At 35.6% G+C, this 27,971-nt stretch overlaps 1 protein-coding gene across 5 annotated transcripts; it reads left to right on the top strand.

The window, feature by feature from the left end:
• The first annotated feature begins 27 nt into the window (after positions 1–27).
• On the top strand, positions 28–26,624 carry BRD9 (bromodomain containing 9). Of its 5 annotated transcripts, none has more exons than XM_082014551.1 (16): positions 28–139; positions 779–999; positions 2,697–2,838; positions 5,589–5,649; positions 6,571–6,715; positions 9,714–9,824; positions 10,602–10,777; positions 13,850–13,982; positions 16,317–16,392; positions 18,172–18,267; positions 19,032–19,164; positions 19,968–20,079; positions 21,732–21,770; positions 23,635–23,737; positions 25,384–25,551; positions 26,300–26,624. In XM_082014551.1, the coding sequence occupies exons 1-16, from the start codon at positions 67–69 to the stop codon at positions 26,398–26,400; spliced, it is 1,890 nt and encodes a 629-aa protein (XP_081870677.1). In that variant the 5' UTR covers positions 28–66; the 3' UTR covers positions 26,401–26,624. The 5 variants fall into 5 exon arrangements, with proteins under 5 accessions (XP_081870677.1, XP_081870680.1, XP_081870676.1 ...); XM_082014554.1 differs by having other exon boundaries at positions 10,662–10,777; XM_082014550.1 differs by having other exon boundaries at positions 2,697–2,829.
• The last annotated feature ends 1,347 nt before the right edge of the window (positions 26,625–27,971 follow it).

Genomic DNA, 27,971 nt, shown 5'->3' on the forward strand with positions numbered 1-27,971 from the left:
CCTTACGCCCCGAGCGCTTCCGGGAGGGGCCGAGGGGAGGCCGCGGCTGTTGCGGCCGGCTCTGCTATGGGGAAGAAGCACAAGAAACACAAAGCAGAGAAGGCGGAATGGCGCTCGGCCTCCGCCACCGCGTACAGCGGTAAGAACTGGGGCGGTACAGAGCGGGGGGACCCGCCTTTGTACCCGGGGATGCGCCTACCCTTTCGGGCGAGCGCCCCGGGGCCAGGCCGCCGGCACCCCGTTGTGGGGCGGGAGCAGGAGGGGAAACGAAGAGAAGCGGCGCGTTGCGGGGCTCCCGAGTGGCGGGGGGGTGGCCTGAGAGAGGTGGGAGGTTGCCGCAGCCCCGGGAAGGCGGCTCGGGCGGGGCACGGGGAACGCGGAGCGAGGGCTGGGGCGCCGGGGGTGCGGGGAGGTGAGACCGAGCGTCTCCGTGCTTCGCAGGGCAGTTACTGATGGGTTCCGGTTACTGCCCTGCTTGAGCGATACTTGGTTTCGCTTTAGTTTGATAAAGATCTTGTGATGTTTTCAGGGAAAGCCAAGGAGTTAGTTCCTTACATATTACAGGTTTGTGGAAAATCATGACGTAAAATATGCTGAACAACTGTTTCTTCGGTTGGCTTTGTCAGTCTTCACTATGTTTTTTCTCTTCAAATGTATTGCATATATTTTCAGCCTGCAGCGAATTCTTGTAAAGAGCCTTTCTAGACGAAGTATCAGTAATTGCTGTTTGCTGTCACCTTCATGTACATTTATGAAATTTTTTACTTTTTAAATTTAGATTATGTGGATAAGCCTCTGGAAAAGCCTTTAAAGCTCGTACTTAAGGTTGGAGGAAGTGAAGTGACTGAACTTTCTGGGTCAGGGCATGATTCCAGTTACTATGATGACAGATCAGATCATGAGCGAGAACGACATAAAGAAAAGAAGAAAAAAAAGAAAAAAAAGTCTGAAAAGGAAAAAGAAAAGCATCTAGATGATGAGGAAAGACGAAAGAGAAAGGTAAGCTGTGGTTTTCAGAATTCAGACATATCAGCCTTTTTTGTGCTTGCTTATCAGATCTAAAAATCTGGTGCAGAGTACCAGAACGTTTGTTGTTTTGTTTTTTTTTTTAATCACTGTTGAAAGAAGCTTATTGTTTGGAGACAGCACTTCACAAATATAGAAAACCCCTGTGTGTGTGTTGGTGTATTTCTCCCATTTAAAAAAGATATCTCTGTGATGATTTTTTTGAACAAAAAGCTTGTTTCTTGTAACTGCTCGTTTTTCTTATCTGTTTGCTTTGTTTGTAGGTACATATACTTCATTTTTTAAGTTGGATGGTTTGTATTTCAACCAGGTCAAACCCATGTTTTGCTACCCTTTGAGGAGGGTATTTTCAGCTTTTCAAATAACTCTAGAATGCATTTGTGTTTCTGTGATATACCATGTTATTGGACATTGAGATTTATATGTTTACTCAAAACAGCTTTCTGAAATCTGATTTGTTGAGTACTGTGGTACCACAGCCTTGTTGGCTCTTGTTTAAGAGTAACCTGCATGCTAGGCTTTGTGGCTTTGTTAGTAGCAGATGGTGTGGTCACCTTAGTTGTCTGTGCAGAACTTTTAGGAATTAGATTGAAATCAGCAAGAAGGCGTTGACGGTGCAATTACCTGTACAATTTCATTTTAATAGTATTTCTTTTATGTACTAATGATTTTCTGACTTCTATGCTTTTTTAATTCTTTTCTGTCATGTAGTTTTACTGTTCTCATATGACAGTTTTTGGCTGCTGCTTTGTATGTGTGTGGCTAACATCTGTCATTTCGAGTTGATTTACTTGAAAGCATTGTATCTTGTAGGATCACTCACAAGCTCTTGAATATAGGGCAGATAGTGGAAAATTTTCTTTCTACAAACATTTTCAAACGTCTCCGTTAAGAGTATGGCTAGGACTGAAATGTAGCAAAACAACTGTCTTTAATACAAGCTCTTGCAGCATCAGATCAAATTATTTGTTTTGCCTTTGCTAAATTGGGGGAAGTGTTTGGATTTTTTTTTTTCTCAGAACTTTGTTATTAGTGCATGCAAAAGAAGCTAACAGATAGATAAGTAACAAAACTGTAGTCTAAACAAGGTTAATGAAAGTATGCTTTTCTGTGCAAACATGAATGACTGTAAGATTCTGGAAATGGCTTAAACATGACTTTGCTTTGAAACGCAGGAAGAGATCATTAATTGCCACCACTGTTACAGAGCATTTCTGCTGGTTCTTTGGTAGGCTTCCTAAATTATCACGTACTTTATTGATTCCTGTTTAATGCACCAAACAACAAAAACACATCGATCAAAGCAGGGCTACAGACTGATCTTTACTGAATAGTAAATTAACTTCCTTTACTCTCTGGTGTGGCTTATTGTCATGCAATTTTACATATAAATAGCTTCAGAGTTTAGCATTCTTTTCAGTAAAAGTACAGTAACTAATGATAGAACAATAGTACATTTAAATACAAAGAAGCAAAAGGTGAACATTATTAGTTTTAGAGAAGAAAATTGAAAAAGTGAGTGAAAATGTATGTGCTATTGTTTAAACTATATATGGCTTAGATACAGAACGAGAATTTCAAACAAAAAATCACTGTCTCATGTTTTGGTATGTGAGATTGCACATGGCAAGTATGTTCTTTGAAAATCTGTCTCTTTTCTGCTGTGCTAGGAAGAGAAAAAGAGGAAAAGGGAGAAAGAACAGTGTGACACTGAGGGAGAAGCTGATGACTTTGATCCTGGGAAAAAAGTGGAGGTTGAACCTCCTCCAGATCGCCCTGTCAGAGCATGCAGAACTCAGCCAGGTGAGCAGTGTGAAAAATTAAATCATGTTGAGTGTTTTTAAAAGCATACACAACACCTTCATCAAAGGTACCAAAATGTAAAATTTCGATGAGGATTTGCTGAAATCTAGAGACTTTATTTTTTCCAACATGCAGACCTTTCTGCTGTCTGAAAAGCCAGTATTCCTCTTGCTGCTTCTAGGTTTTACTAAGTTTGTTTTCATGTGACTGAACTTGCCAAGGACATCTGTCTCTGGGTCCTGTTACTTGGCAGAATAAAGCTTGTATAAAAGTATTATTGCACATAGTGTTCCCCTAATTCTTTCTCCCTAGCATTTCCTCAGCATTTACAGGACAGTGGTCAGAATGTCTGAAACTAAGTTTTGCTTAGTTTAAGGGAAAAAAGTCTTGCAGAGACTGCTTAGCTGTTGTTATAGTCTTTTTTTATAACCTATGTGGAATTTTAATTTTATTATCTCTATTTTCATCAACAGTATGGCAGTAAGTTGCGATGGGGTGTCTCTAAAGACAATAGTCCCTCCAGTTTTCATTTACCAATCTTTAATTCTCATCACCAGCCAAAATACTTACCAGTTGCACGTGGTAACTTCTGCATGTTTAATGCCTTCAGAATTTGCCATACTTTCTCTACCTGTTGCCATTGCTACATTAAAACTCAACATTATCTGGTGGAAACTTTACTTAGAAGAATTTTCAAATACATCGTGATCCCAGTAAACATATGCCTGGAAATGGAACTTAGTAGCAAAAGTTAGTAATATTGTGAGTCTGCCCGTTAACATAATCAGGTTTTTTATTGAGGATTTTTCTAATTATCATAGAATCATAGAATAGTTTGGGCTGGAAGGGACCATTAAAGGTCATCTAGTCCAACCCCCCTGCAATGAGCAAGGACATCTTCAACTAGATTGAGTTGCTCAGAGCCCCATCCAGCCTAACCTGGAATGTTTCCAGGGACGGGGCATCTACCACCTCTCTGGGCAATCTGTGCCAGTGTTTCACCACCCTCACTGTCAAAAATGTCTTCTTTATATCTAGTCTAAATCTAACTTCTTTTAGTTTAAAACCATTACCCTGTGTCTTATCACAACAGGCCCTGCTAAAAAGTTTGTCCCCATCTTTCTTATGGGTGCCCCTTAAGTACTGGAAGGCTGCAATAAGGTCTCCTTGGAGCCTTCTCTACTCAAGGCTGAACAACCCCAACTCTCTCAGTCTGTCCTCATAGCAGAGGTGTTCCATCCCTTGAATCATTTCTGTGGCCTCCTCTGGACCCCCTCCAACAGGGCCATGTCTTTCCTGTGCTGAGGGCTCCAGAGCTGGATGCAGGACTCCAGGTGGGGTCTCACCAGGGTGGAGTAGAGGAGCAGAATCACCTCTCTCAACCTGCTGGCCACACTTCTTTTGATGCAGCACAGGTTGTGGTTGGCCTTCTGGGCTGTGAGTGCACATTGCTGCCTCATGGCCAGCTCTTCATGATTAGCTGCTCTCGATTCCTTCATCCTCCAGCCTGTACTGATACTGGGGGTTGCCCTGACCCAGGTGCAGGACCCTGCACTAGGGCTTTTTGAACTTTGGTAAGCTTTGGTAAACAACTTCATCAGCTGTTGTTAAATCTCTTAAATATGAGTGAATTTGTCCACTTGTATAGTTGGACTATTTGACTGTCCTAGTCCTAAATGTAAGTAATAGTTCTCATGTATAAAAAAAGTTTAAGTGACTGAGGGCTGTGGCAAGAACCTTTATGTCAGAATGCACTAAAAAAATAATTTATGATTTCCAGAAGGCAGAGAAATGACTGAATCTTCTACCTGCTAAAAGAAATAGTAAATGCTTGGACAGTATTTTACAGGCTGAACTTTGATTGCATATTAATTTGAGGAATGGTGTCCATCAACTGTCAAGGTGACCTAGTAGGGGTAACTGAAATTTTCTGGTCAAAGCTTTATGTCTCTGGGTAGTCTGGAGGCTCGAGAAATTGACAAGCTGAAAAATGATCTCTATAGTGACACGGCTTCTATTTTCATCTGCTTAGAAAATGTTGTTCAAAAGCATATCAACTGCTTTACCTGTTCTGGTTAAGAAGGGAAATGTCTCTCCATTATCATGATAAAGAGTTGGAATTTTAATTCTAGATTTCAGCATGCTGCTTTAGTTTTTCAAACTTCACATTAAAGCCAGTCTCTGAAGTATGTGCATGGAACAGGTAATTAACGTGTAGTGTTTATTGCTTAATCTGTACAGGAAGTAAAATTATAATCAGTATCTCTCTTGCCAGCAAATCTGCATCTGTTTGTCACTCTCTTTGACTGAAAAGATTCAGAGAAGCTAATTGCATGGGTGTTACGGTAAAGAAACCCTTAAAATTGCACGGATAGCATGGAAGAATGCGGATTTCCCAATTGCAGTATTGGAGCAATCAAGTTTAACTTTCCTTTTCCTGTAAAAATACATAATGCCTTACTTTCACCATATTAATACATTTTATTACAACTACTGGACTTAGCATTACATCTGATTTAATGTCTACTAGTTTTCAATGTGCTTAAAACTCAGTAAATAGTAAAGGAGAAGCAGTAGTTACTGTATGCTTAGAAATCTTACGTGCTTCTGCTTTGAAATCCATGTCTCACTGACCTTCACATCAGTACAAGCTGTACTTGTAGTTAAGATTTTCTGTCTGGTATTTATATTTTTAAATAAATAAATATACCTATATTCTCTTTCATTGCACTTACCCATGTTTCTGTTCCAAACTGCAGCTGAAAATGAGAGCACGCCGATCCAGCAATTACTAGAACACTTCCTTCGCCAGCTTCAAAGGTATTAAGTGTATTGTATCTGCACTGTCACTGTGTTGACAGTGTCTAATGCATATTTATATGTGTTACTTTACAACTTCTTATCCTGGTTTTCTGTTTGAAAATAATTCCTAAAGACTGGCTGTAATATGTTTGGTAACCTTTGCAACCATGTCAGACCTAGTTTTAAACATCAGTTGAGGAAAATTATTATCAGCTATGCAATTCTAGCTTTTGGCAGGGAAGTGTTTTGGGCAGAGGATGCGTCATCATTCTAAATTTATTAAGTATTAATTACTTAGTTTAGGAATTAAAAAACAGTTATGAATTGTAATAGTTTAAAAGCTTGAACTGTTCTCATGAAATTTTGTTTTGTTATGTGTCCTCTGTCAGATACCAAAACAAGTTTATACCTGCTTACTTGATAACACTCTTAATTTGGAGAGGCTTTTTATTTCATTTTGTATAAGATGTTAACCCTGTACCTCATCGTTGTTTGTTTTTAAAAAACCACCAACAAAATCAACAAAGAAAATACTTCATTTTCCTTTTTTTATTACATAGCAATAAGCTGAATTTTGAACTCAATCAAAAATATTAAACTCTGTAGTCATTTTTAGAGGACCTCATGAACAAGAAGAACTGAAGAGGCTATTACTCAGTGAAGCCAAAAAACCCATTTGGAGTATAAATACAGACACAGGAAGCATACAAGAAATAATTAAGTAATTAAAGAACTGGCTGAATCTGTTTCAGAAAGTCCACATATGTGTAATCAAAATTCTCTCCTGTACCAGGAAATAATGCCTCTGTTTTATGAGACTGCTTTTAGTGTTTTTTTCTTTTTAAGTAGTACTATTCTTTTATTACCATTAATACGGTATAAAACCAATGATCATTTTGTTTGCTGATACAAATCTAAATGTATTGTTTTTGTTTTTAGGAAAGATCCTCATGGGTTTTTTGCTTTTCCAGTCACGGATGCCATCGCTCCTGGATATTCCATGATAATAAAGCACCCCATGGATTTTGGTACGATGAAGGAAAAAATTGCAGCAAATGAATACAAATCGGTCACTGAATTCAAGGTGAATTGATAGAGATTTAGTTATTTCGGAACTCTTTAGTAAGAACCTTAAGATTCTTTTTAACTGTAGAAGCCTTTCTTACATTAGTTATTTTAATGTGAGTTTTTTCAGAACTGAGCACTTTCGTATATTCTGTGTATTAGAATAGGTTTCTTACTTTGTTTTTCATTGTGGAAGCTCTGTATTTGTCTACAATCTACTACAAATTACTGTGGAAACCAAGAACGTGCTCTAAAGGTCTATGGAATTCATGCTGCTAGACATAAACATGAGTAAGACTATCACAAAGACTTAAGTGGTTGAAGAACCTGGAGCGCATTTTTTTTTTTTTTTTTTTAAAATCTAGACCTGGTTAGGTTGTTTAAAAGGTAATTTTGACATGTCTGCAAGAAAACTGTGGCTATACTGAAGCGTTTTGTATAAGATTCAATATTCAATGATAACTACATATTTTTTATCTTTAGTTATCCCGTTTTCCATATGACTTTGTTTGGAGTGGTCTTTTGGCAGAAACTTACTTGGCAAGTTTATTGGCAACTTGTCTTAGCTATTTTGTGTATTCCTATTGCTGTAATACTTTATTGGATGCATTGTGGTTTTACAGACAGTGCAGTAAGAAATGTTTTCATGGTATTGTCAGCTCCTGGAAGGAAAGGAGTTTTCTTTACCTAATTCCTGAAGTTCTATTAGCTGCCTTCAGTATTATTGTTTTCTAGAGTGGTGTTGATATAACAATAGACTTGGCAGAGAGCATTGGCTTGCTTCTCAGGGTTGATTTCTTCTTTTGAAAGGTCCAGCAAGGTGAACAAAGAATGGCTTATATTTTCCATAGGTGCTTTGACAAAGATTATTTTGTTTTGTTACGTATGCTTTATTTCTCAAAAGGGTAGAGATTTAGTTACAAGCAAGGTTGCAATAGTGTAGAGATTTAGTTACAGGCAAGGTTGCAGTATTGAAACTGGTGGGATAACAACCTAAAAAAAAAAAGAGATAATTGCAGTATTGTCTGGACTGCCAGGTTCTTCTTATTCTGAAGGACTTGGTTTCTACTTATACTCTTAAGGAACAGTAAATAGTTGCTAGAAGTCTGTCCATCTTACAGTGACAAAGATGTTGGACTCCCTTTCTAGATATATGAGTATACCTAATTACCCTTATGCCTTTGTAATTCTGTGTAATACAGAAATGAAGTTGATAGGTTTTTAACCTCTAAAACAAGGCCTCCTCAAGGGTTTGTCTTTAATTTCTGATATACCTATTATAACTAGCTGAGGGTAGTCAGAAGCCAGTAAGTAATCCAAGAGTAGAATCAGCAAGAACCATTTGCTGCATTTAAAAGAGGGGAAATTGCTGCAGAAAACTCATCAGTTTTGCTGCCAAAAAAAGAGTCTACTTCAAAGTTGGGCAGCCAAAGGCTCTTCTCTGTCTTTTCTGCAGCACTTGATGTATAGCTCACATGTGTTTCTTTATCTGCTTCTTGGCTCATAGTTTGATCCTCCATGTCACCTTCTCAATTTCCATTTTTGTGATGGTCTCATTAAGCGAAGGCAGATGGTTTAAATGCCATAGAAAGTCACAGACTACCAATTGTAACTGTTCACCTACTTGCTTAGTATGGACTTGACAACAACTTCTAAATGATTAGGAGAGCACTGATCTGACATCCCTGTACGGAAACAGGAAATAAAGCAATGTTTTTTTGTTTTTGGTTTTGTGGTGGGGTTTTTTTTGTTGGGTTTTTTTGTGGGGTTTTTTTTTTTTTACAGAATCTAATCAGGATTGCAGTAGGACAAGGTTATTTTTTTGTAGACACTGGGTGCCAGAGAAAGTCTTTACAAAGACTTCTATGTCCAACTGCAATAGTAACCTTCAAAAATGTTTCTCTCAGGAAATCTGGTCTGTAAACTCAGTGGGTTAACTTTTCAAAAGCATACTATTCTGTTTGCATACACTTTTGCACATAATCAAGTTGTCATAAAATATAGTGAACTCAAGCACAAAAAACATTTGCATTTGTGCCTATGGAATAAGTGGAACCTAATTGCTTGAACAATCATTGTTTAAATATTAAAAAGTTATTAAGAGAGAAAAAAATATTCTTAAATCAGGCAGCAGTTTAATTTGTTAGGATCCAATTTGTGAAGTGCCTACTGCATGATTCTTGGTTATGGATTTGCCAACTTCACATGTTTTCAGAGGCATATAATAATGTCTTTTTAATTCAGTGTTTCATTGAGCTTCTAATAATGCTTTCTATGCTTTAGTCTACAGATTGGTAGCATGTGACTGGAAAAAAGGCACCCTAGAAAAAGCTTTTGCAATCTGCAACAAATTTTTTTGGTTCTGTTTACAGTGGAATGTGTTGCACCTTTGTTTTGGGAACTTCCATCAGTAAAAATTACTTGAAATTATGTATGACAGATAAATTCAAAGGAGAAGACAAAATCAGGCTTGGCTGTTTTGTTCTTTTGTTGCATGTGGTGAGCATCTAGAATGCTGTTTCTTACGCTTTGAAGTTTTCTTTTTTTGTTTTTGTTTTAGTGCAAGTGACTGAAGAAGTGGTCAAATTACTAGAATTAAAATTACATGTAAGACACTATCTTTCTGATGTTATTGTGTTTCTCAAGTCTGTTCTGATTTAGAAGGTGAGAAAAACATCAAGAAGTACTTACCTTGGTGCCTCAGTCCTGTTAATTTCTCTGTTTTGTTTTTTTTAATCCATTTGCATACGGAGGAAATGTTACATTCGGCATTCAGGGAAAAAGGTTTTTTTAATAACCAAGACGTCAATTGCAAAAAAACCTGAGCATCTTGAAGAAGCAAAAGGAGCTCAAACCCTTGCAGTTCTGTGTTACCTTTTGGCTTGTGTTTACGCCACGAGCCTGCTGCTAAAATATTATTGTGCTCTTTGCAGAGCTGCCATGATGGAATGATACTTCCCAGTAATTTAACAAAGGAGTTTGAAATGTTAACAGTTCTTTTGTTTTGTATTTTACAGGCAGATTTTAAACTGATGTGTGATAATGCAATGACTTACAACAGACCAGATACTGTTTACTACAAGCTAGCCAAGAAGATACTGCACACAGGCTTTAAGATGATGAGCAAAGTAAGAGACCTATTAAAAACAAAAAGCAGAAACTCTTCGGGGTTTTTTTTTAATCATACTTAAAGGGATCATAATTAATAACAATAGTAAATGTTATTTTGTCCATCTGTGATTAATTATAGCAGTTAGCAGCCAGTTAGTGCTGCTATATTTAAGGGCTTGACAGCATTCTTGTTATAACCACACCCTTATTTCCTCAACCTTATCTGCACCACTGAAGTCTGTAGGAGCTTTTTCCATTGGCCTCAGTGGCAGCAATTAAGATGCACGTATATAAAACCCAACTGTAAAATACCACTTCTGACTGAAACTTTGTAAACAAGATATTAATTTAAGTTTTATTTCTTTTTTTTATTTCTTTTTTTTCTTTTTTAAAGGTGGTGGGTGTAGGGGAGGTTTCAGGGGTTTCAGATGTGCGCGTGCAACATGCTTTTTACTCAAATACAGTTGTTGGCTTGTAAAACAAAGTTATTTTGGTGAGCTGCTCTGTGTGTGCATGTGTGTGCGCGTGTGTGGCAGTTATGGTAAGTTTTGTGTAAAACAGGCAGTTGTCTTTGCATATGCAGTTTTGTTTGTTTGTTTGTTTCTCTCTTGATAGTTGGGCTGCAGAAATTCTGATGCCATGCTACCATGACCAAATCATGTTGCATCGCCATTGGAAACGAGACATTAAGAACAAAATAAGGCCATGGCCATTCCCATCCCATCCCATTATCATAGCATCTTGGCTATGAGGGAAAGGTTAAGTCCCTGCCGCTCTGTCCTTTCTGATTCTAGGAACGGCTGTTAGCTTTGAAGCGCAGCATGTCGTTTATGCAGGACATGGATTTTTCTCAGCAGGCAGCTCTTTTGGGTGATGAAGACACAGCAGTTGAGGAACCTGTCCCTGAAGTTGTTCCTGTACAAGCAGAGACTACCAAGAAATCCAAAAAGCAAAATAAAGAAGTTATTAGGTAAAGGTTTTAATGGGCATGCTTACTGGTTTGTTGCAGCTTTTATAATATTAGACAGCACCAAAGAATCCAGGAAAAAATCTCCTTTCAGCCTTTCTCCTTGTCGTCCATAGGCTAAAAATTGGCGATTTTATTGTTTTTTAGTTCTTTGTTTATTTATAGAACTAGCTTAATAACCCATTGATTCCCAAGTTGAAACAAGCAATTCAAGGAATGACTGCATATTCTTTTAAACACTTACAGTTAGTGTATATGTAGATATTTTTGTCCTTTATATTAAATAATGAGTAGCTTCTTCTCATGATGGGTTGAAATGTTCTTTCATTTTTAACATAGTCACAAATAACTTGCATTTTTGTCCTTTTTTTTTTTTTTTTTTTTCTAAAATGATGTACTATATCAAAATCTAACAGGATCTTTCTGGGAGCACAAAGTGGCCCCAGATCAGTAAATGATTGTATTTAACTTTAGTCTTTTCTGGCAGGATATAGAGGTACAGGAGATTTTTTTTTTGGTGCAGATGATAACATCTTCCCAGTGAAATCTTACTGAGCTTTGTAAAAAATATCGCCAGTGCAGTAGCTGTCTTCTAGCTAATAGGCACACCAGGGTCACAGAGTCATGTTTTTGTAGCTAAAATCCACTTTTAGTCAAATTAAAGGGGTTATTTTCTATTTTATGAGGAGATTTTTAGCAGAAACTGTGATTTATAAGCAAATGATGTTGTTCAGTGTTCTTACATAGACATCCTAGGATAGATGTTGTATTTAAATTGTAGAGCATTATATCAACTGGAATTTTATGAAAATAAAACAGAGCATTACTAGTAATGTGTTACAATAATCTGATCACTTAGATATGTTCTGCAGGCTTCTTCCTTGAACATCCAAAGTAAAAAAAGTGAAATGTAAGTTGTTATTTCAAGTTCCTGCACTGTCATTTTAGTTAAAAGTGAACTTTAGAGTTCTAATCAGCCACTTGTTTTTTGTTACACTTCAAGTATTTTTGTAATCCTGCTTAAAGTCTGATGGAAGAAGTAGTGTTTTAATGTTGTTTTGTGGAAATAGGAGACTGCAACATGTATCTTCAAAAATAATCTTAAACTGAGTAATTTTTTTGTGTGGAACTATTCTAATGTCAGCACACAGAAGCATATCTGTTGCTGTACCATGAAGAATTATCAAAGTATATTTTGTTCTTTGTTTAATGGGTTATGTATAGGAATTAACTGAAAGTACGTTTCTGTAAACAAGGCTTCATTGTGGGGGGAGGTGGCTTGGTTTTTGTTTGTTGTTTTTTTTCTAAATACGATGATTTGGTTTGTATGGTGCCCAAAATAATAGGTTTTCTCTTCTGATTAATTCTTACATAAACTCCATTACAGGAGTAACTGTACTTTGCCACTTTTTGTGTGCTCATCTTCAAGTACAGATATGTAACAGAGCAAGAAATTGAGACTGACAAGCAATATATTACTGCTCTGTCTTTAATATCTACCTTAACATACAGTTCAGATAGTTAAAATTAACTGACATTTAATTTTATCCTGATACCAGTTTCCTTGCAGTCAGTTGTGGTATTAATTTACTTTCCTGTTCTTTTCAGTGTTTATGTAACTTTAGTAGTTGGAATTAATTTGGTTTTTCTAATTAACTTGACCTTTTAAACACTTGTATTTTGGCATCAGTCGGATAGATATTATTCTTTTTTATGTACAATAAGAGCTTTGGAGGGAGAATTGAACCTAATAGCAGATATTTTTGCCTTCATATTTCATAGTAAAAAACAGCGAAAGAGCTGAAGTCAGTGTTTACAAAGTGTTAAAGCAGTTTAGACCTCTATACTGTAGTTTGTTTAAAAAGTGACTTGATCACTCGGACATCCTAATACCTAAGTAGTTTTTGAAAATTTTGTCCAGGATGTTGCAACCTTCTGAACATTCTCTCAAATTTCTTATCCATTTAAGTATTCTGTAAAGTGTGATAGAAAGTGCTTCATTGTTGAGGAGTTTCCTGCTGTGTACACCCTTTCTTAAAGTTTCAATGAAACGAAAATCGTATAACACATTTGTCTCATAATAGTATGATCCTGTGATCTTTTTATTGTCTTTAATAGCAAAACTTTCTTGTGTATCGGATCTGAATCTCTATACAGAGAGAAATTCTTAGCTAAGCAAATGGAAGAAGATACCCCAGGAGAGAGAAATGGATTTGGTGTGAGGAGATGCTCTACCCAGTACCTAAGGTGTTTGGCCCTAGTGTCTAATGTCCATATAATGCCCTGAAAGATTTTGATGTACAAAGTTTATTTTAAATATATAATATAATGAGGACTGTCCTATCCTATGATATCTTCACACTTCCCCTTATAATACTACTATAATAGCTAAGATACGTCCTTTTCCATCTTAGGTTATGCTATTTGTTATGTTTTTATTGTTTTGGTGCTTTAATGCAAAAAGGACCTACAGAAAGATAAATTTTAAATTATGTAATTTCAATGAGAAGGAATGGTGTCATTGATATTGATTAGGAATAATAATTGACAATGTTAACAAACATAGGAATTAAAGGACTTCCTGTTAGACTGGGAGCAGTGTCCTACCTCTACAAGCAACTAAATGACATAATCCTCATAAATGCAGCCTGTTGGGGTTTTTTTTTCCTCAGATTAGAGTTACACAGTCTCCATTCCCTCATCACGTAATTTCTGTATCTTTCTATTTGAAATTTGTGAAAATAACATATTCTTGCATGTGGGAGACTAAGGACGCATACAACATTCACCCTGTATTAATGCAATTTTACTCCCAATATCTGTTTTATACTACTTCCTTTATTTTCATCAAGGTATAGAAACAGTTAAATTTTTGAAGTTCAGTAGTTTGGTAGTTCTCAGCTTCTGCTGCAAAACTTCAGTTTCGTAATATGATTATAATTCCATTTAAATGCTGAAGTAGACTGACACTGGGAGAGGAGTGGGACTGATTGTTCTATTTAGCAAACCCAGAATTCAGCCCTTTGTTTTATTTTAGCTTTTAATTTCTACAGCTACTCCTCTTCTCTTTCTTAGTTGCATATTTGAACCTGAGGGAAATGCGTGCAGCCTGACAGATAGCACTGCTGAAGAACATGTCCTGGCACTAGTGGAACATGCAGCAGATGAAGCTCGGGATAGGATCAATCGATATCTACCCAACAGCAAGGTTGCTCAACAAAGTTCACAATTCCAGTTTTTGTCTGATTATCAAATGCTTTGTTTCATCTTGGGAAATGGGCTTTAGTATTACATTTTCTGAGACTGTAACATCTAGGATGTATGGTCTGTGTGGAATACCAATATCACTATTGTGTATCATTTACTTCCCACTGAAGCCCACTGAGGGTCTCTTAAATAGATCTCGAGTTGTATTGTGTTGAACGTCTTTAGAAATTCACTTGCAGAAAACAGTGGAATGTTACTCAGTCTTGAATCTGGCTTCCTTAATTGCAACCCCTATCACTTAAAGTGATTAAAATAGCATCATGCTCTTCCTATTGTTGCAAACTCAGAAAAAGCAAACTTTGGCATAAGTTGAAGGGTTATTAGGATTCCTCCCCGCCAACCTAAGGAATTCAGGAATTGTTAAAGTCTTAAATTACTGTTTTCAATGAAAAGTCCAGAACCTCCTTTAGTTTTGTACCTACAAGAAGTAGCTGTCATCTGTAGCACATTCTTATGTAAGTACAAAATACAAACATCCTTCAGTGACTAGGAGAAGATAGCTGTAGTTTGTCCATGTTGGAATTTTGGACAGTGCTAGCCACAGGTTTGATCATCTTGAACATGATTCTGATACTGTCCATGTTTTTGGTTTTTGTACTGTTCCAAGAGTTCAAAGGAAAAGCTCAGTAATGCTGTTAGTGCAGTTTTCTCAGCACAATCTGTTTATGGGCTGTGTTCTTCTTAGCTATGTGATAATGGTGGATTCCTTCATTATTTCATGCTGAGGTTGGAGTGAATCCTACTGACATTCTCTACAGGTTTATGTTGAGATACGTTTACTCTGTTTCCTTTGAATCATATGGAGTCTTATTACAACCATTGTACTTTGTCTTCATTTCTCATTGTGTCACATAACTCTGGTGACCACTGCAATCAAAAATAGAATCAGGATGTTGCTACATCCTGCATTTTCCACCTATTTTTTTAACAACTGTTGCAGAAGAAACATTTGCTTTGAAGCATTAGTGGTAGCAATTGTGTCTTCAAACTTAAATGTCTATTTCTTGGACAATGGCCCTTGTTATTCAGTCACCTTAGGCTCAACTGGCTGAGGAGGTAAAGCCTCGAACAGTTGCGAGAAGGTTTAGCTTCAGTATATTTCTGTTTCTTTAGATAATTGGAAGACTTGCTAGGTTTGAGGGCTATTTGAAACCTCCAAAGTAAGATTGGCTTTTTAAAAACCATTTAAAGCAATACCAATCTTCTGCTAATTGGTAGCTTTACTGAAAAGGCCTTCCATGCTGATGCAGTCAGTTTTGCAGTGTTCAAGAAAGAGATGTTCCAGGTGTGCAGCTCTTAATTGTCTAGGCTGTTAATTAGCTAGACAACCCACTGCAGATCCCACTGAATCTAGGTAACACTGACACATGCTTAGAGTTCTGCTATTGTTAACTTTCACCATCACTATGAGGTATTGTTCCTGTTGATTCTCTTTCCAGCATTTGTCACCTCTGTTTTTCTTATATGCAAACATTAGTTTTGGACTTAATGTATGGAGAGAGTTTTAATATTTTTAAGAGAGGGGGGAAAAAAAACCAAATTTTTTTGTTCAGTTTACTTGGAAGTGTTTAGTAATATTTCATTAGTGAGAACATAGTCTTCATTTTCTGAAGTTACAGTCTTTTTTGCATGATTCATGTGTAATCAGTTGCTGACATCAGCTTAGTTTCTTTTATCAGTTCTGTCTCTATCTTCACAGACCCAAGTGTATTCTATTGTCTTTCACATCTCTGGATGTCTTTTTAGCGTTGTGTTTGTGTGCTCTGGTAGGTCTGTCACAGCGCTCCTTCCTCTTTAAGAATTTGATAGTATTTTCATGAAAGTACTTCTAATTAGAGAAAGTTGTGGGTAAGATGAATGCAAGTTGTTAGTGTAGATTTGGAAATAAACAATGAGGCAGATTCTGGTTAGGAGTTACAGTTCTGCTTCTAAAAAGAAAGTGTGTTCTAGGCTTGGCAGTTAGAAAGCCTGACTAATTATAATGGAATTGTTTTTGTCTTGGGTGCAAACTGTAGAACTGATTTAGGAAGATAAATAAGGAATTGTATATATGACGTACAAACTTTTCCTCCTAAGTCTTCTGTTCTGAAGCCTTTGCTGACTGATAAATAGTTGTGACCCAAGTTTCTCAGTATTAAAAAGGAATACTAGAGTACAGGATCTGAATACAGCTACAAATGCTTTTTATAGTTTTCTGTGTAGAGCAAGCAACTCTTCCTTTGAGTTTGGACTGTTCTGAATGATTGCTTCTATATCTTTGTGGTTCTATTTACAGATTGGTTATCTGAAAAAAAATGGGGATGGAACTTTATTATTTAGTGTGGTAAATTCATCTGATCCAGAAGCAGAAGGTAAATGACATAATCTTCCAAGAAAACATTTCTACTGTAGAATGTTCCAGCAGATTCTGAAGTCTTAACTGTGCATATAGATCCTGTGTAGGATAGATGAGTTTAAAAAAAAAAATAGAAAAATTCCCAAAACCATTTCCCCCAACAGCTGTATTGAGTATCTCCAATATAAGATGTTTCTCTTTTGCCTTTCAAATTTTCACTCCTCAGATGCTCTGTTTTACTGATATTAACAGTAAGAAGGTAAAATAATATCTATTTATAAGCACTTATACATTGCTACAACTTTATATAGAACTTGGAAGATGGACTTTTGCTCCAAGTACCCTGTGCTATTAAAATCTAATAGACAAAATGTGAATGAAAGTGCTGTAATCCTATGTAAATGTGCAATGCACAGATGCAAATATAAAATAATCTTTTACTTTTTTTATTTCCTAATTTAAATTATCAGCTAAATTTCAGTTTTACATTAATTAGGTTTCATTTAATTGTTTTGTTTAGTTCCTTGATCTTCTCTGTGGGTTTTTGTTTGTGTTACTACTATTATTACTACATCATTTATATTGTCTTATGCTTTCCACTTGTTTTAGTTTTGAGCTTAAAATGCAGAAGTTTTGAATGTTTGTAATGAATGAAATGTCATAGTCTTTATGTTGCTGTATTTCATATTGATTTAGCACTTCCTTCTCTGCACCTTTTGAGATTGGAATTCACTCACAGTTTACCTGTTGTTGCATTGATGAATGCATGAACCCTTTTGACTAGTTGCATTTCTGTTTATTTTTTTGATTGGGAGATACAAGCCTGTAACTCTTTTACTGACTAAATTCCTTTTCATTTGGTAGTAAATTTTTCTGGAATGAAATTGAGCGTTTTGGCTGACATCATGCCCTTACCTATTTCTGGGGGAAAAAAAAAAAAAGTGATTTAATACCTCTGAAATCATGCCACTGAAAATTTAGACAATGATGGTAACAGCACCAGAGCAAGCTTTCACTGTGTGCTGTAAAGTACTGTACTGTTTCCTGATGTTTCTGTGCTCCAGAATCTTTTTTGATTGTTTGTATACTTAATACTATTTATAGTGAATTTACAAGTTAATAGTATAATCTGAATTTTTGTTGTAGGTTTTTGCTTTGGTTTTTTTCCCTAGTAAGGTTCTAGGCATAAACTTGCTTTGTGTTGTTCAGTAATTGAGCATAATTACCATTAGATTCTGTAGCAGTCAGAGAGATTTAAAATAACTGGAAGTGTCCTAAATGTTATTGGGATTTTTTTGAGTTTAAAAGCATTTTCCAAATTATTTGAGCTCTTTTAATTAAGCAGTTCTCAGAACTGTAAAAGAAAGAAATATTGCTATAGCCATAATGGTAATTATCTTAACAATGTTCTTTACGTGGTGTCTGGGTTTCCATAGACAAACTTAGTCAGCATAAGAAATTGCTTTTATCACTGCATAATACCTGGATCTTGAATGTTTGAATTGGCTAGTAAAAGAATTTCAGATGCTGCTGTATACTTTAAAAGTGAAATAACTAAGCCATACGTTTTATGAGTAAGAGACAGAAACATATTTACAACATGTATCTGAAGTTTAAATGGAGACCCTGAATTAAACACTACCTATCCTTAATAAAAATGTACAGATTAAAAGCCATTTAGCCTTTATGGTAATTGCAACTTTCTAAAATAGCAAAATCTAAATATTCACCATAAGTAAATCTTAAACATAAAATGCTTTTTTAAAAATTATCGTCTTTTAAATCAAATTACTAGAGGAAGAAACTCACCCAGTGGATCTGAGTTCACTGTCAAGCAAATTATTACCTGGCTTCACTACACTGGGATTTAAAGATGAACGAAGAAATAAAGGTAAATGTCAAATAACATGTTTTAACTTTGTGTTAATTGAATGTTTGAGCAATTTCTTGATGTAAAATAATTCCATATTATAGCTGTCTCCAAATGAAAGTTCACTTGGTTATTTCTATAATATATAATTCCATTTACAGCAGAATGCTGCTTAATTAAATTGACTTTTTGCTTGTTAAACATAACTTAATTAGGAGTTGATGGATTAATGTTTTGCCTCAGTGTTATGGCCACACTAGAAGCTTTCCAGTAACAGTACTCCCATTTTCTCTGGAGGAAATAATTTTTCCTGAGCAACTGCGCTTAGAGTTGACAAAAAAACCTTTTGGTCATTTGCAGTTTACATTTACATTGTATCATATGACAAGGATTTCACAAACTGTGTTTTTTTTTTTTTCTACTAGTATTGACATTTTTAATAGTTTCTAATCTGCTTTCCAGAAATGGACTGGCAAACAGCAATGAAGTAGACACATGCAAAAATTAGAAATATAAAAGGAGGTGGGGGGATAAATCTTTTTTTGTGAGAGTGGGGTGCTTAACTTAGTTCTTTATTTTCCAGTAGTATGTTCATTTATATTGTTAAAATTGTTGCACTGATTCTAGAGTCTGGAAGTGTCCTTGAGATACTGCTCTTGATTTCAGTTGGAGGAAAAAACACACTACACTTCCTGTATCTGTTTCAGAAAACAAAACCTTTTTTTGAAGAATGATCTTTTACACTTGTGTTAATCATTTGTCATCTCTTTCTTCTACCTGTCCAGTAACTTTTCTTACAAGTGCTAGTACAGCACCCTCCATGCAAAACAACTCTATATTTCATGATTTGAAATCAGATGAAATGGAACTCCTGTACTCAGCATATGGTGATGAAACTGGGATACAGTGTGCCTTAAGGTAGGGTGCTTCCTTTTTTGGAGGCCTAACTTCCCATAGCAATTTTATGAAAAGTGCTTTGGACTAAATGTCAACTAGGAGCCTCCAAATCCTGATATTTGAAGCAAGCTTTCATCCTGTTTGATGGTTTGTTTGGTTTTGGTTTGTGTGTTTGTTTTTTTTCTCTTGGGGGTTTTTTTTGTTTGTTTGTTTGGGGTTTTTTTTGTTCGTTTTTTGCTGGCTTTAGGTGGGTTTTTTTCCATTTGCACTTTTAAGTTACCCTATTATTGCAAGGCTGTTACGGGTCTTGTAACTAGGGTCTTTGACCACAGGATATTATAGGTTACTAAAGATTTAGCATTTTGCTTTAAACCCAGCAGTAAGTAGTTTTAGATATGCCAGTAATAGATTCTAGTGATTTTAAAACAGTGATATTTTTCAAGGAGTTTCAAAATAGTTAAAACTACTTGAAAAGGAAAATGCCACTTTTATTTAAATTGTTGGTCTTGGAGGGAAAGAATTAATCACAAGCTTCTTTCTTTTCTTTGTGTTTTTTTTAACCCACTACCAATGATAGTTCAAGTGGAATTTGCTGGTAGTTGTGAAAAACAAGTTTGCACATATGTTCCTTCCATTAAAAAAAAAAAAAAAAAAAGAAAAAAAACCCCTATCTTGAAGGCCTTAATTGCTTTTCTAAAGAAGCATAAAAGAGTAAAAGAACAAGGAGAATGTAATGCAGTGTAGTTGGGGAAAACCATATAAGGTGAAATCTTTTTTACGAAAGTAAACATTTTTTGTAATGCTTCTGTCTCCATTTTTACTAGCTTACAAGAATTTGTGAAGGATGCTGGAAATTACAGCAAGAAAATAGTAGATGATCTTCTGGACCAGATCACTAGTGGAGATCATTCCAAAACTATTTATCAGCTAAAGCAGGTGTGTCCTTGATGCACAGAGATGTCAGAAGTTCATGAAAACAAAAATGGACCTCTTTCTGGTTTTTAATGTTGTATAAGATGCCTTTTTTTCCACTGTCAGTTTAAGCAGTACAGGCTTAGCTGTTCATGCAACCATGCGGTGAACCAAATTAGAAACTGAATTAGCAGAGAAGTAATCTTTTCCTTTTCTCCAGCTAGATCAATTCTCCAGTGTGGTTCACTATGTGACTGCAGAAAGGAAGAGGCAAGGGGGTGCAACAAAGCAGGGGGAAGAAGGGACCAACCAACTGAATGGTGTTTGGGCAGCCCTGTCACTCAGTGTCATGACTTATGTATCTGCTTCTGAGTTATATTGCAGTGCTTTTGTTAAGGATTTTTTTTTCTTCTTAATTTAAATGCAAAATCTATTCCTTGTGGGAGGATTAATTATTTGGGACATTGAAATAATGTTGGAGAATAGATTAATACCATTGTACAGGTATCTTATTACCCAACAGTGGTAACTTTTAAATTCATTTAGTACGTCTGAGGGAAAAACTTTTAAATTATTTCCAAAAGCACTTTGCCTAGGAGGTTCATACTAAGACTGGAGAAGAGATTTTTCTCAGAAGCGTGTATAATTCTGGTGGGAATGTTTGCATTCCTAAGACAAAATAGTCTACCGGGAGCTGCAGAATCTTGTTTCATGTTATTTTCAGTCTGACGACCACTCTTAGTTTGCAATAATTGCCTGCTGTTTAAAATTAGGACATTCTGAATGATTCAAAAATAAAGAAAGGGAGGCAGCAGGGTGGATAGAAGGTATTCAGCCTTCCTGACATGGTGGAAATGAGATTATACTAAATCTCTGCAGAATTTGAAGTCGAATAGGGTGCGTGATGTTTGGGGAAAAGGAGACAATAGAATGAAAAATACAGAGGGTCCTTAAGAATTTTCTGGGTAATTTTTTCCAGTCCCCGCTGTAAAAAAATTTGTCTGTGGAACAGGAAAAAATGTAAAGGATTAGTTAAAAAAAAAAGTCAAAATTTCAAAAACAATATTTTGAATATTCTTCTACATCTAGAAATGTGCATATACAAACATATTGAACTTAACGTTAAACTATAACATGTTCCTTTCCCTTTTTGCCACCTGGTTCTATGAATATTGTTCCAAAATTAGAATTTCTGAATACCTTTCAAACGGTCAATGGCTATTTCTGCTTAGAAATGCTGTTCAGTTGTGACACATGTGGATATGTACAGATTTTGTGTAATTAAATGTGTTTCAGTGATGATGTGCCATGGTGTTTTATGCTTGATTATTTTGTGTTTCTACATTTGAGTAAGAATGAATATCTCTGAAAATGCAACCTTAAATGATTTGGAATCAGAAGTTACTGAAGTAATGACTAAGATACTGCACTTGAATATAAAGTTCATGGGCAGAAGAAATAGTGTAAGGAGTCTCAAAGATTAGTTAAAATGTGTAATAGTAAAATATGTCAAAACAGGAACTTGTTACTTTGTCACATATCTGTAATTCAATTACAAAGTTAGCTGTCTCTAGTCTCATTTTGTGTGTAAAGTTTGAATATATTTGAAATTGTACAAGAGAGAGTTCTTTCTCTTATGTTGATTGAAAGTAATGGTTAGTATCCTTCCTTTCCAGAGGCGAAACATCCCAGTAAAACCACTGGATGAAGTTAAAGTAAGTTATTCTGATACTCAAGTCTGTTCGTTTGGTTTTTTTACTGGAAAAAGTGTCTTGGCATTTAAAGTAGAGAAAGTGATGATCTATGGGCTTCCAACATTCAAATTCTTTATTTTATTTAATATGTATCTGTTCTGTATAATAATACAGAAAATTTTGATAAGTGGAATATAGGATAGAGAAGAGGCTGTTAGGTTACTTCTAAAGAGGCTGTCCTTATTAGTTAGAAATTGTTTACATTAATGTATATGATCACTCATTAGAGAAGAGCTAGTCTTTATTTTTTGTAAAGGTTCTATGCAAATACCACAAAACATGATAGTGTTCTGTGGTGGCCTAGAATCTGATCATGGTAAACCAGTAAATTCCACAAACTAAGATTATTCTTAGGAAACATAAGTATAAGCTATGAAATGCTAAGATCTAAAGTATGATATGATTCTTTAGGTTCTGCCAGTTCTCATAAAAGAAGAACACAAGTTGCGTAATACCTGTCCGGATTCTTCCAAACAGATTATGGTAAAATGGTTTGGGGCGGGGAAGGACTATGGAGACCTTAATTTTGTTTCAGTGCGAGGATGTGCATGCTCTGAGGTAGAAGATTAAAATTACAGTATCTAGAATAAGCTTTCGGTGCTTACAATAAATTCTCTGACACAGTCTATTTTAGTTAGTGGCTTTGTCCTTTTGTTCAGTATTTTCTTATTTAATTCAGAATGCATAACTAAATCTCAGAGGCAGAAAGACCACTTAGGAATCCAAAAGATACTTGATCTGCAATCTGCTGATGAATATTTGCGGTTCCACCTGCTGTAAAAGTTGAAAAAAACAGTAATATTTACCAATTTTACTGCATCCGTTGAAAATGTCTGTTAGAAAGTAGAGGTAAATAATGCATATCTTATGCTTCTACAGCTACCAATCAAATCTTTCTTTAAATGGTACAAGTTTTATTATTTGTGGAAACAGAAGATATGCACTATATTCCATGGGAATTTGCATAAAATTACATAAATTACATTATAGCAACTAATAAAATTTATATTTTTAAATATTCCTTAGGTTTTGTGGAAAGGTTTGTATTTCTCTGGAAGGTGACCGGTTAATTCATGAAAGTGCTAGGCTTCATTTTTGTATCTCTAAAAGATAATACCTGATTGTGTATTTACCTGCATGTCTTATTCCTCCTCCTCGATTAGGTAACCTCAGAGAATTCTGTTAGAATGTGTTCTGAAGCTTAACAACTTTTACTTTAATCTCCTACTTTTTGCCATTACATAGCAGTATTGCAACAGGTATGGAAAAAAATGAAATTGTAGTGCAGGCTGTATTTTCATTATCCAAATGTATAGAAAAAATGCATGAGAGACCAGCTCCAGCTGATACTGTCTATAGGGAGGCACACCTTACTGGTTTTTAGTCACATCCTAAATGTTTCAATAAATCCAGTGTTGCATTGAGAAGGTGAGGGAAAAGGGGATCTGGGGAGTGGTTCATGGTGGGGGATACTGATAATGCTTCCCCCCACCAGGGTTCTGCCATGGGACAGGGATGAGTTGAGCATGTAACTGAGTCCCAGAGGATTCAGTAATGTTGGTTTCAGCAGTCCTGGATGATGAGATGAAAGATATTTAGACTGCCCTGCAGATCTCTTGCCATTCATATGACTGGTGTGTCCTGGAACCTTGTTTGAGCTGCCTGTGAATTGCAGGTTAGCCAAGATGGTTATGGATGCTCCAGTCTAAACTGTTGTGGCACACACTTTTGAGACTGTTGATTCATGTGTTTACCTTAAACATTAAAAAGTAACTATGACAGCTTGTCACTATTGCTAGTCTTTCTGTTTCTTGTATTTTAATAGGTTGGAGAATCTGCTGGAGACAGTAACACTTCCGACTTGGACTTTCTCTCTATGAAATCATATTCAGATGTATCTCTTGATATTTCAATGTTAAGTTCATTAGGTAAGTAATTCAATATACAAGCCATCAATTTTGGTTTAGTTGCACTGTTTAGGCAGAATAACAGCTGGATTTGCTAAGAATAAAAAAGTGTTTTAAAAGTAGTAATAAGTCTACATTTGACATAGGTAAAAGTCTGGGACTGGTACAAGATAAATTAAACCTTGGTCTGTTTTTCCTTTGAGACATGTATGTACTGGCCAAGCTAACTTTTCCTGTACCACTGAAGAAACTGAAGCATTTGTACCTCACAATTTTGATAGCTTTGCTTGTTTTTTATGTGTTCTTAGTAACATAAGTTTTAAGAATCAGCGTGAAGCTTTGGCTCAGAAATGTTACTGCTTCATATGCTGTCTTTTGAAATAACTTGGGCGGTAGGTAAGTATGCAAAGCTCAATCATATCACCACTTGGAATGTCCCAAAACAAAAATCAGAAGAAACTTCAGGTGTTGGAAGGGCTTAAGCTTCAAATAAGGCAGTTGTATAAAAATATTGGGATGTTGTTTCAAATACGTGTTTTTGACAGGTATCCTTCTTTAAACACTACAAGAAGTAATGTTCCCATTTCTGCAGGCTGCTGAGCTGGTCAAATGTCTTCAAAAATATCACAAAAAAAAAAATACTGCTTATGCTTTAAGATACTGTTAATTCAGAATCTGAAAGATGCCACACTATCTATTATAAAACATAACCAAGGTAATTGAAAGCTTAAATTAAAAAAAAAAAATCTACAGATTTCTCCCATAGGTGCAGTATTCTTTGAAAAGCAATTGTAAACTCTGATTATTGTCACATACTAACTTTATTGCAGTTCAGTAAAAAATTAAATTTGTTTTATAGATAATGTTTAGACACCTATCTTAGTATTAATTTCTTGCTCCACTGAAAGCTGCTTGTATTTTTCCTCTTTGATCTTTCTGTAAAGAATCATACTTTCAGATTACTTACCTTCTAGAAAGAGTTTATGGCATTGTTTCTTAGTCATAACTCTTGTGAAGTTAGCAAGGTCTGCATCAAAGACAGCCCAAAGAGAAGGGAAAAGAGTTTATTCTCCTGTTTAAAGTTGAGGGAAATTTTTTTTTTTTAAGTCTTCAGATGAAAGAACAGCCCGTGTTGGCACATACTTTCACTTCTTTCCAATTTCACAATTTCATTTGGCTTACTATAAAATCAGTGTAGCTGGAGAAGATAGTGTTCTTAAAACCTCTGTGATGGGGATTTCTTCACCTCCATAAATTACATGTTCTATTATAACTATTTTAAATTCAATATTTAAGTAATCTTTCTACTGACTTCCTCTCCTTTGCTGCAAACTAAATGCATTATTTCATGTCTGGAGCTTAACAGATGAGGAATACAAATTAAGTTCTTATTGCTGTTTAAATAACTGGGAGTCAGTTCAGTTTCAGCCATTGCCCATGATGCTCTCCTCTGTCTATCCAATATTGCCAAATGCATTTCAACATGTATTTCTTGAAACTGAAAACAGATCTGCAGCTGTTGCCTTTTAGAAGTGCAATGGAGAATGCAAGATTGAGGTCATTTGTGTAATAGACAACACTTGTGTTTATTTTAGATTTTTTTTATAGCTACATGGTAGTCTGCATGTGCTAATTACGGGGTTTGGTTGGTAACTGGTGGCCTTTAGGGAAAGTGAAGAAGGAGCTTGATCATGACGATAACCATTTACATCTGGATGAAACAACTAAGCTGCTGCAGGACCTTCATGAAGCTCAGGCTGACAGAGTGGGATCCCGGCCATCATCCAATTTGAGTTCCCTCTCCAATACCTCTGAAAGAGACCAACATCATCTTGGTAAAGTTACCTGTGTCGCAGAAGCTGCAGTACTTCTGCTCTAATTGAAACTGGTTAAAACTTACATTTTAATTTACATAAATATTTGCATGAAACTACTCTGATAAAACAGACTGCAGGATCATGTTTTAATATTTTAAATATACATGGCAAAGGCAACTAAGATGACATACTTTTGACCTGTGGAATTAAGGACACTAATTGTAGTTACTTATTTTCTGATTAGGCACGATACTGAAATAATTGTGAAATAAACTGATAATGACTGGTAAATCCCTATATGCACTTGCATTTTATGCTCATAGAAATACTAGAGAGACTATAATGTTTATTTTACTTCGGCATAGATGTATGCAGCAAGTAACAGGTGGTATTCTACAATAGCCTTCCATTGTCAACTGTAAAATAGTTGATAAGACAGGATGATAGGGTAACATACCACTTAGCAATTCAGTGCCATTTCTGAGAAAGTAGGTGGTGTTGGTTGCATGATACTTAATTACATTTTGTCTAATTTTTCAACTCAGTGATCGAATAATGACCAGTTTTTCAGAAAGGATCTATATTAATGAAGAATCCTGTAATTTCTTTTTCAAAATCCCGTTTAAATATAATTTAAATGTCTGTCTTGCTTTAAAAGTCTGAAAGCAACATGTTAAATAACCATGCTGTTTATATATATAAATATCTCTCCATTATTTTTCTGTATTTTTAAATGTTTTGATTTTTTTTTTTCCATACTCTGTAGGAAGCCCCTCTCATCTGAGTGTTGGAGAACAGCAAGACATGGTTCACGATCCTTATGAATTTCTTCAGTCTCCAGAAACCTCAAATGCCACTACTAACTGATCTGACATGTAGTATATATATTTTGTATTTTAATTGTATTATGTTTTTATAAAGTTTTTGTCCATGGCAGAAACATGAATTTTCTCCTCTTTTCTATGAGGATTCCTGTAGAATAGTATCATATATGCTGGATTAAACAAACAGACAACCCCAACTACTTAGTACATCATGATGTTAGCAATGTACCAAAACCTGCTTTTGATTTGTTTGTTGAGGGAGGTCATTGTCTATTGGTGTGTGAGTCTTGACTGAAAACAACAGATAATGTGTTAGGAAAAAATTGTATTTTATAGAAACTAAAAAGTGATAATTTTACAAGTATCATGGCAGCATTAAATGTTTCTAGTATAATTATCTACCAGATCTGTTCAGGTCTTGTCTTGAACATCTTCAAGGAGGAATATTTTATTTCAGCAGTGACAGAACTGCATGAATTGTAATCGTTATTATGTTTCCCCTCTCCTAATAATCTGTAGAATTTGTTTTTGTTTCCCCACATTTTTAAATCTCTTTTTAATCACTCTAGAGAATACTGAATTTGAGCGTAACAATACTTGGTAGTTGCATTAAAATGCTCACTACGAGAATTCTATCCTGGATCTAAAAAAGATGGATGTTTTTGCGATCCTTTGAGTCCTGAAATACAAAGAAAATATACTTATATTTTTTAATTTGATATGTGTATTTACTTGGATGGAAAAAATACTGGATAAGGTGTGCTTTTCAGTAATTTTAAAAGAAAAGTTTTATAATTCAGTACTGATGTAACTGGGGGGTTTTGTACCATTGATATGTGCAAGCTGGACAAATGTTACAAATTTACAATATTTTGTAAATATTAATAAAGATACAAAACCACTTTTTACGTTTGCAAATATCTTGCTCTTTCCAGGAGAAAATTTGCTTCCTTATCTTTACTAAGTCTGAAATACTAGGAGTTTTTGGTCTGAATTTTTGTGCTGCTTCAAAAGATGAATTTCATCATGCCACGTGAGCTGTCTCAGTTGTGAGGATCTGACACCTATGCTTCTCTTGGAACAAAAATCTGCGGCATACCCCACACACTGCCAGCACATCATTCTTGTCTTGCCTTAGTACTGAACAGAAACACGGATTTTGGTAAGATACTTTGATTAAACAGGTACCTATGTTACCTGTTGTCAGCCGCCTTTGATAGCAGTATCTTCTTTTTGCAATTTATCCTGAGGTGAAAAGCTTTGGTCACATAGAAAGTTTGCTGGTTTGTAGTGCTGTTTATCTGTTACAGCTTTAAATGTTGAAGTGTATTTTTAATGATTGGTCTGCAAGCTCGTTGATTTTTGTGTGGTGTGGGGTTTTTTTTGGGTTTTTTTTTTTTTTTTTTTTTACAGAGTGCATACATTGTGTTGGTCAAGAAAAGTTGGGATGGCACAGCTAGAATGGGCAGGAGGAGAACTGGTGGAGGTGATAGCAGAGCCAGGATACACATCACGTGAATTATTCAGGGATGGTGGTTACTTTTGAGTATAAATGTATTCCAAAGTGCAAATGTGCAATTCTGTGTGGGAGGATTTTTTGAATTTTTACCAGAG

The sequence above is a fragment of the Phaethon aethereus genome (genome assembly GCF_964289735.1).
Source record: "Phaethon aethereus genome assembly, chromosome: 2".
Classification (NCBI taxonomy): Eukaryota; Metazoa; Chordata; class Aves; order Phaethontiformes; family Phaethontidae; genus Phaethon; species Phaethon aethereus.

What these genes read in the sequence shown, in the direction of transcription:
- BRD9 (XM_082014551.1), top strand. Translation starts at nt 67, where the DNA reads ATGGGGAAGAAGCACAAGAAACACAAAGCAGAGAAGGCGGAATGGCGC. An exon ending in AACTCAGCCAGGTGAGCAGT is followed by an intron (nt 2,839 to 5,588) that starts GTGAAAAATTAA and finishes TCCAAACTGCAG; the next exon opens with CTGAAAATGAGAGCACGCCG. An exon ending in GCTTTAAGATGATGAGCAAA is followed by an intron (nt 9,825 to 10,601) that starts GTAAGAGACCTA and finishes TTCTGATTCTAG; the next exon opens with GAACGGCTGTTAGCTTTGAA.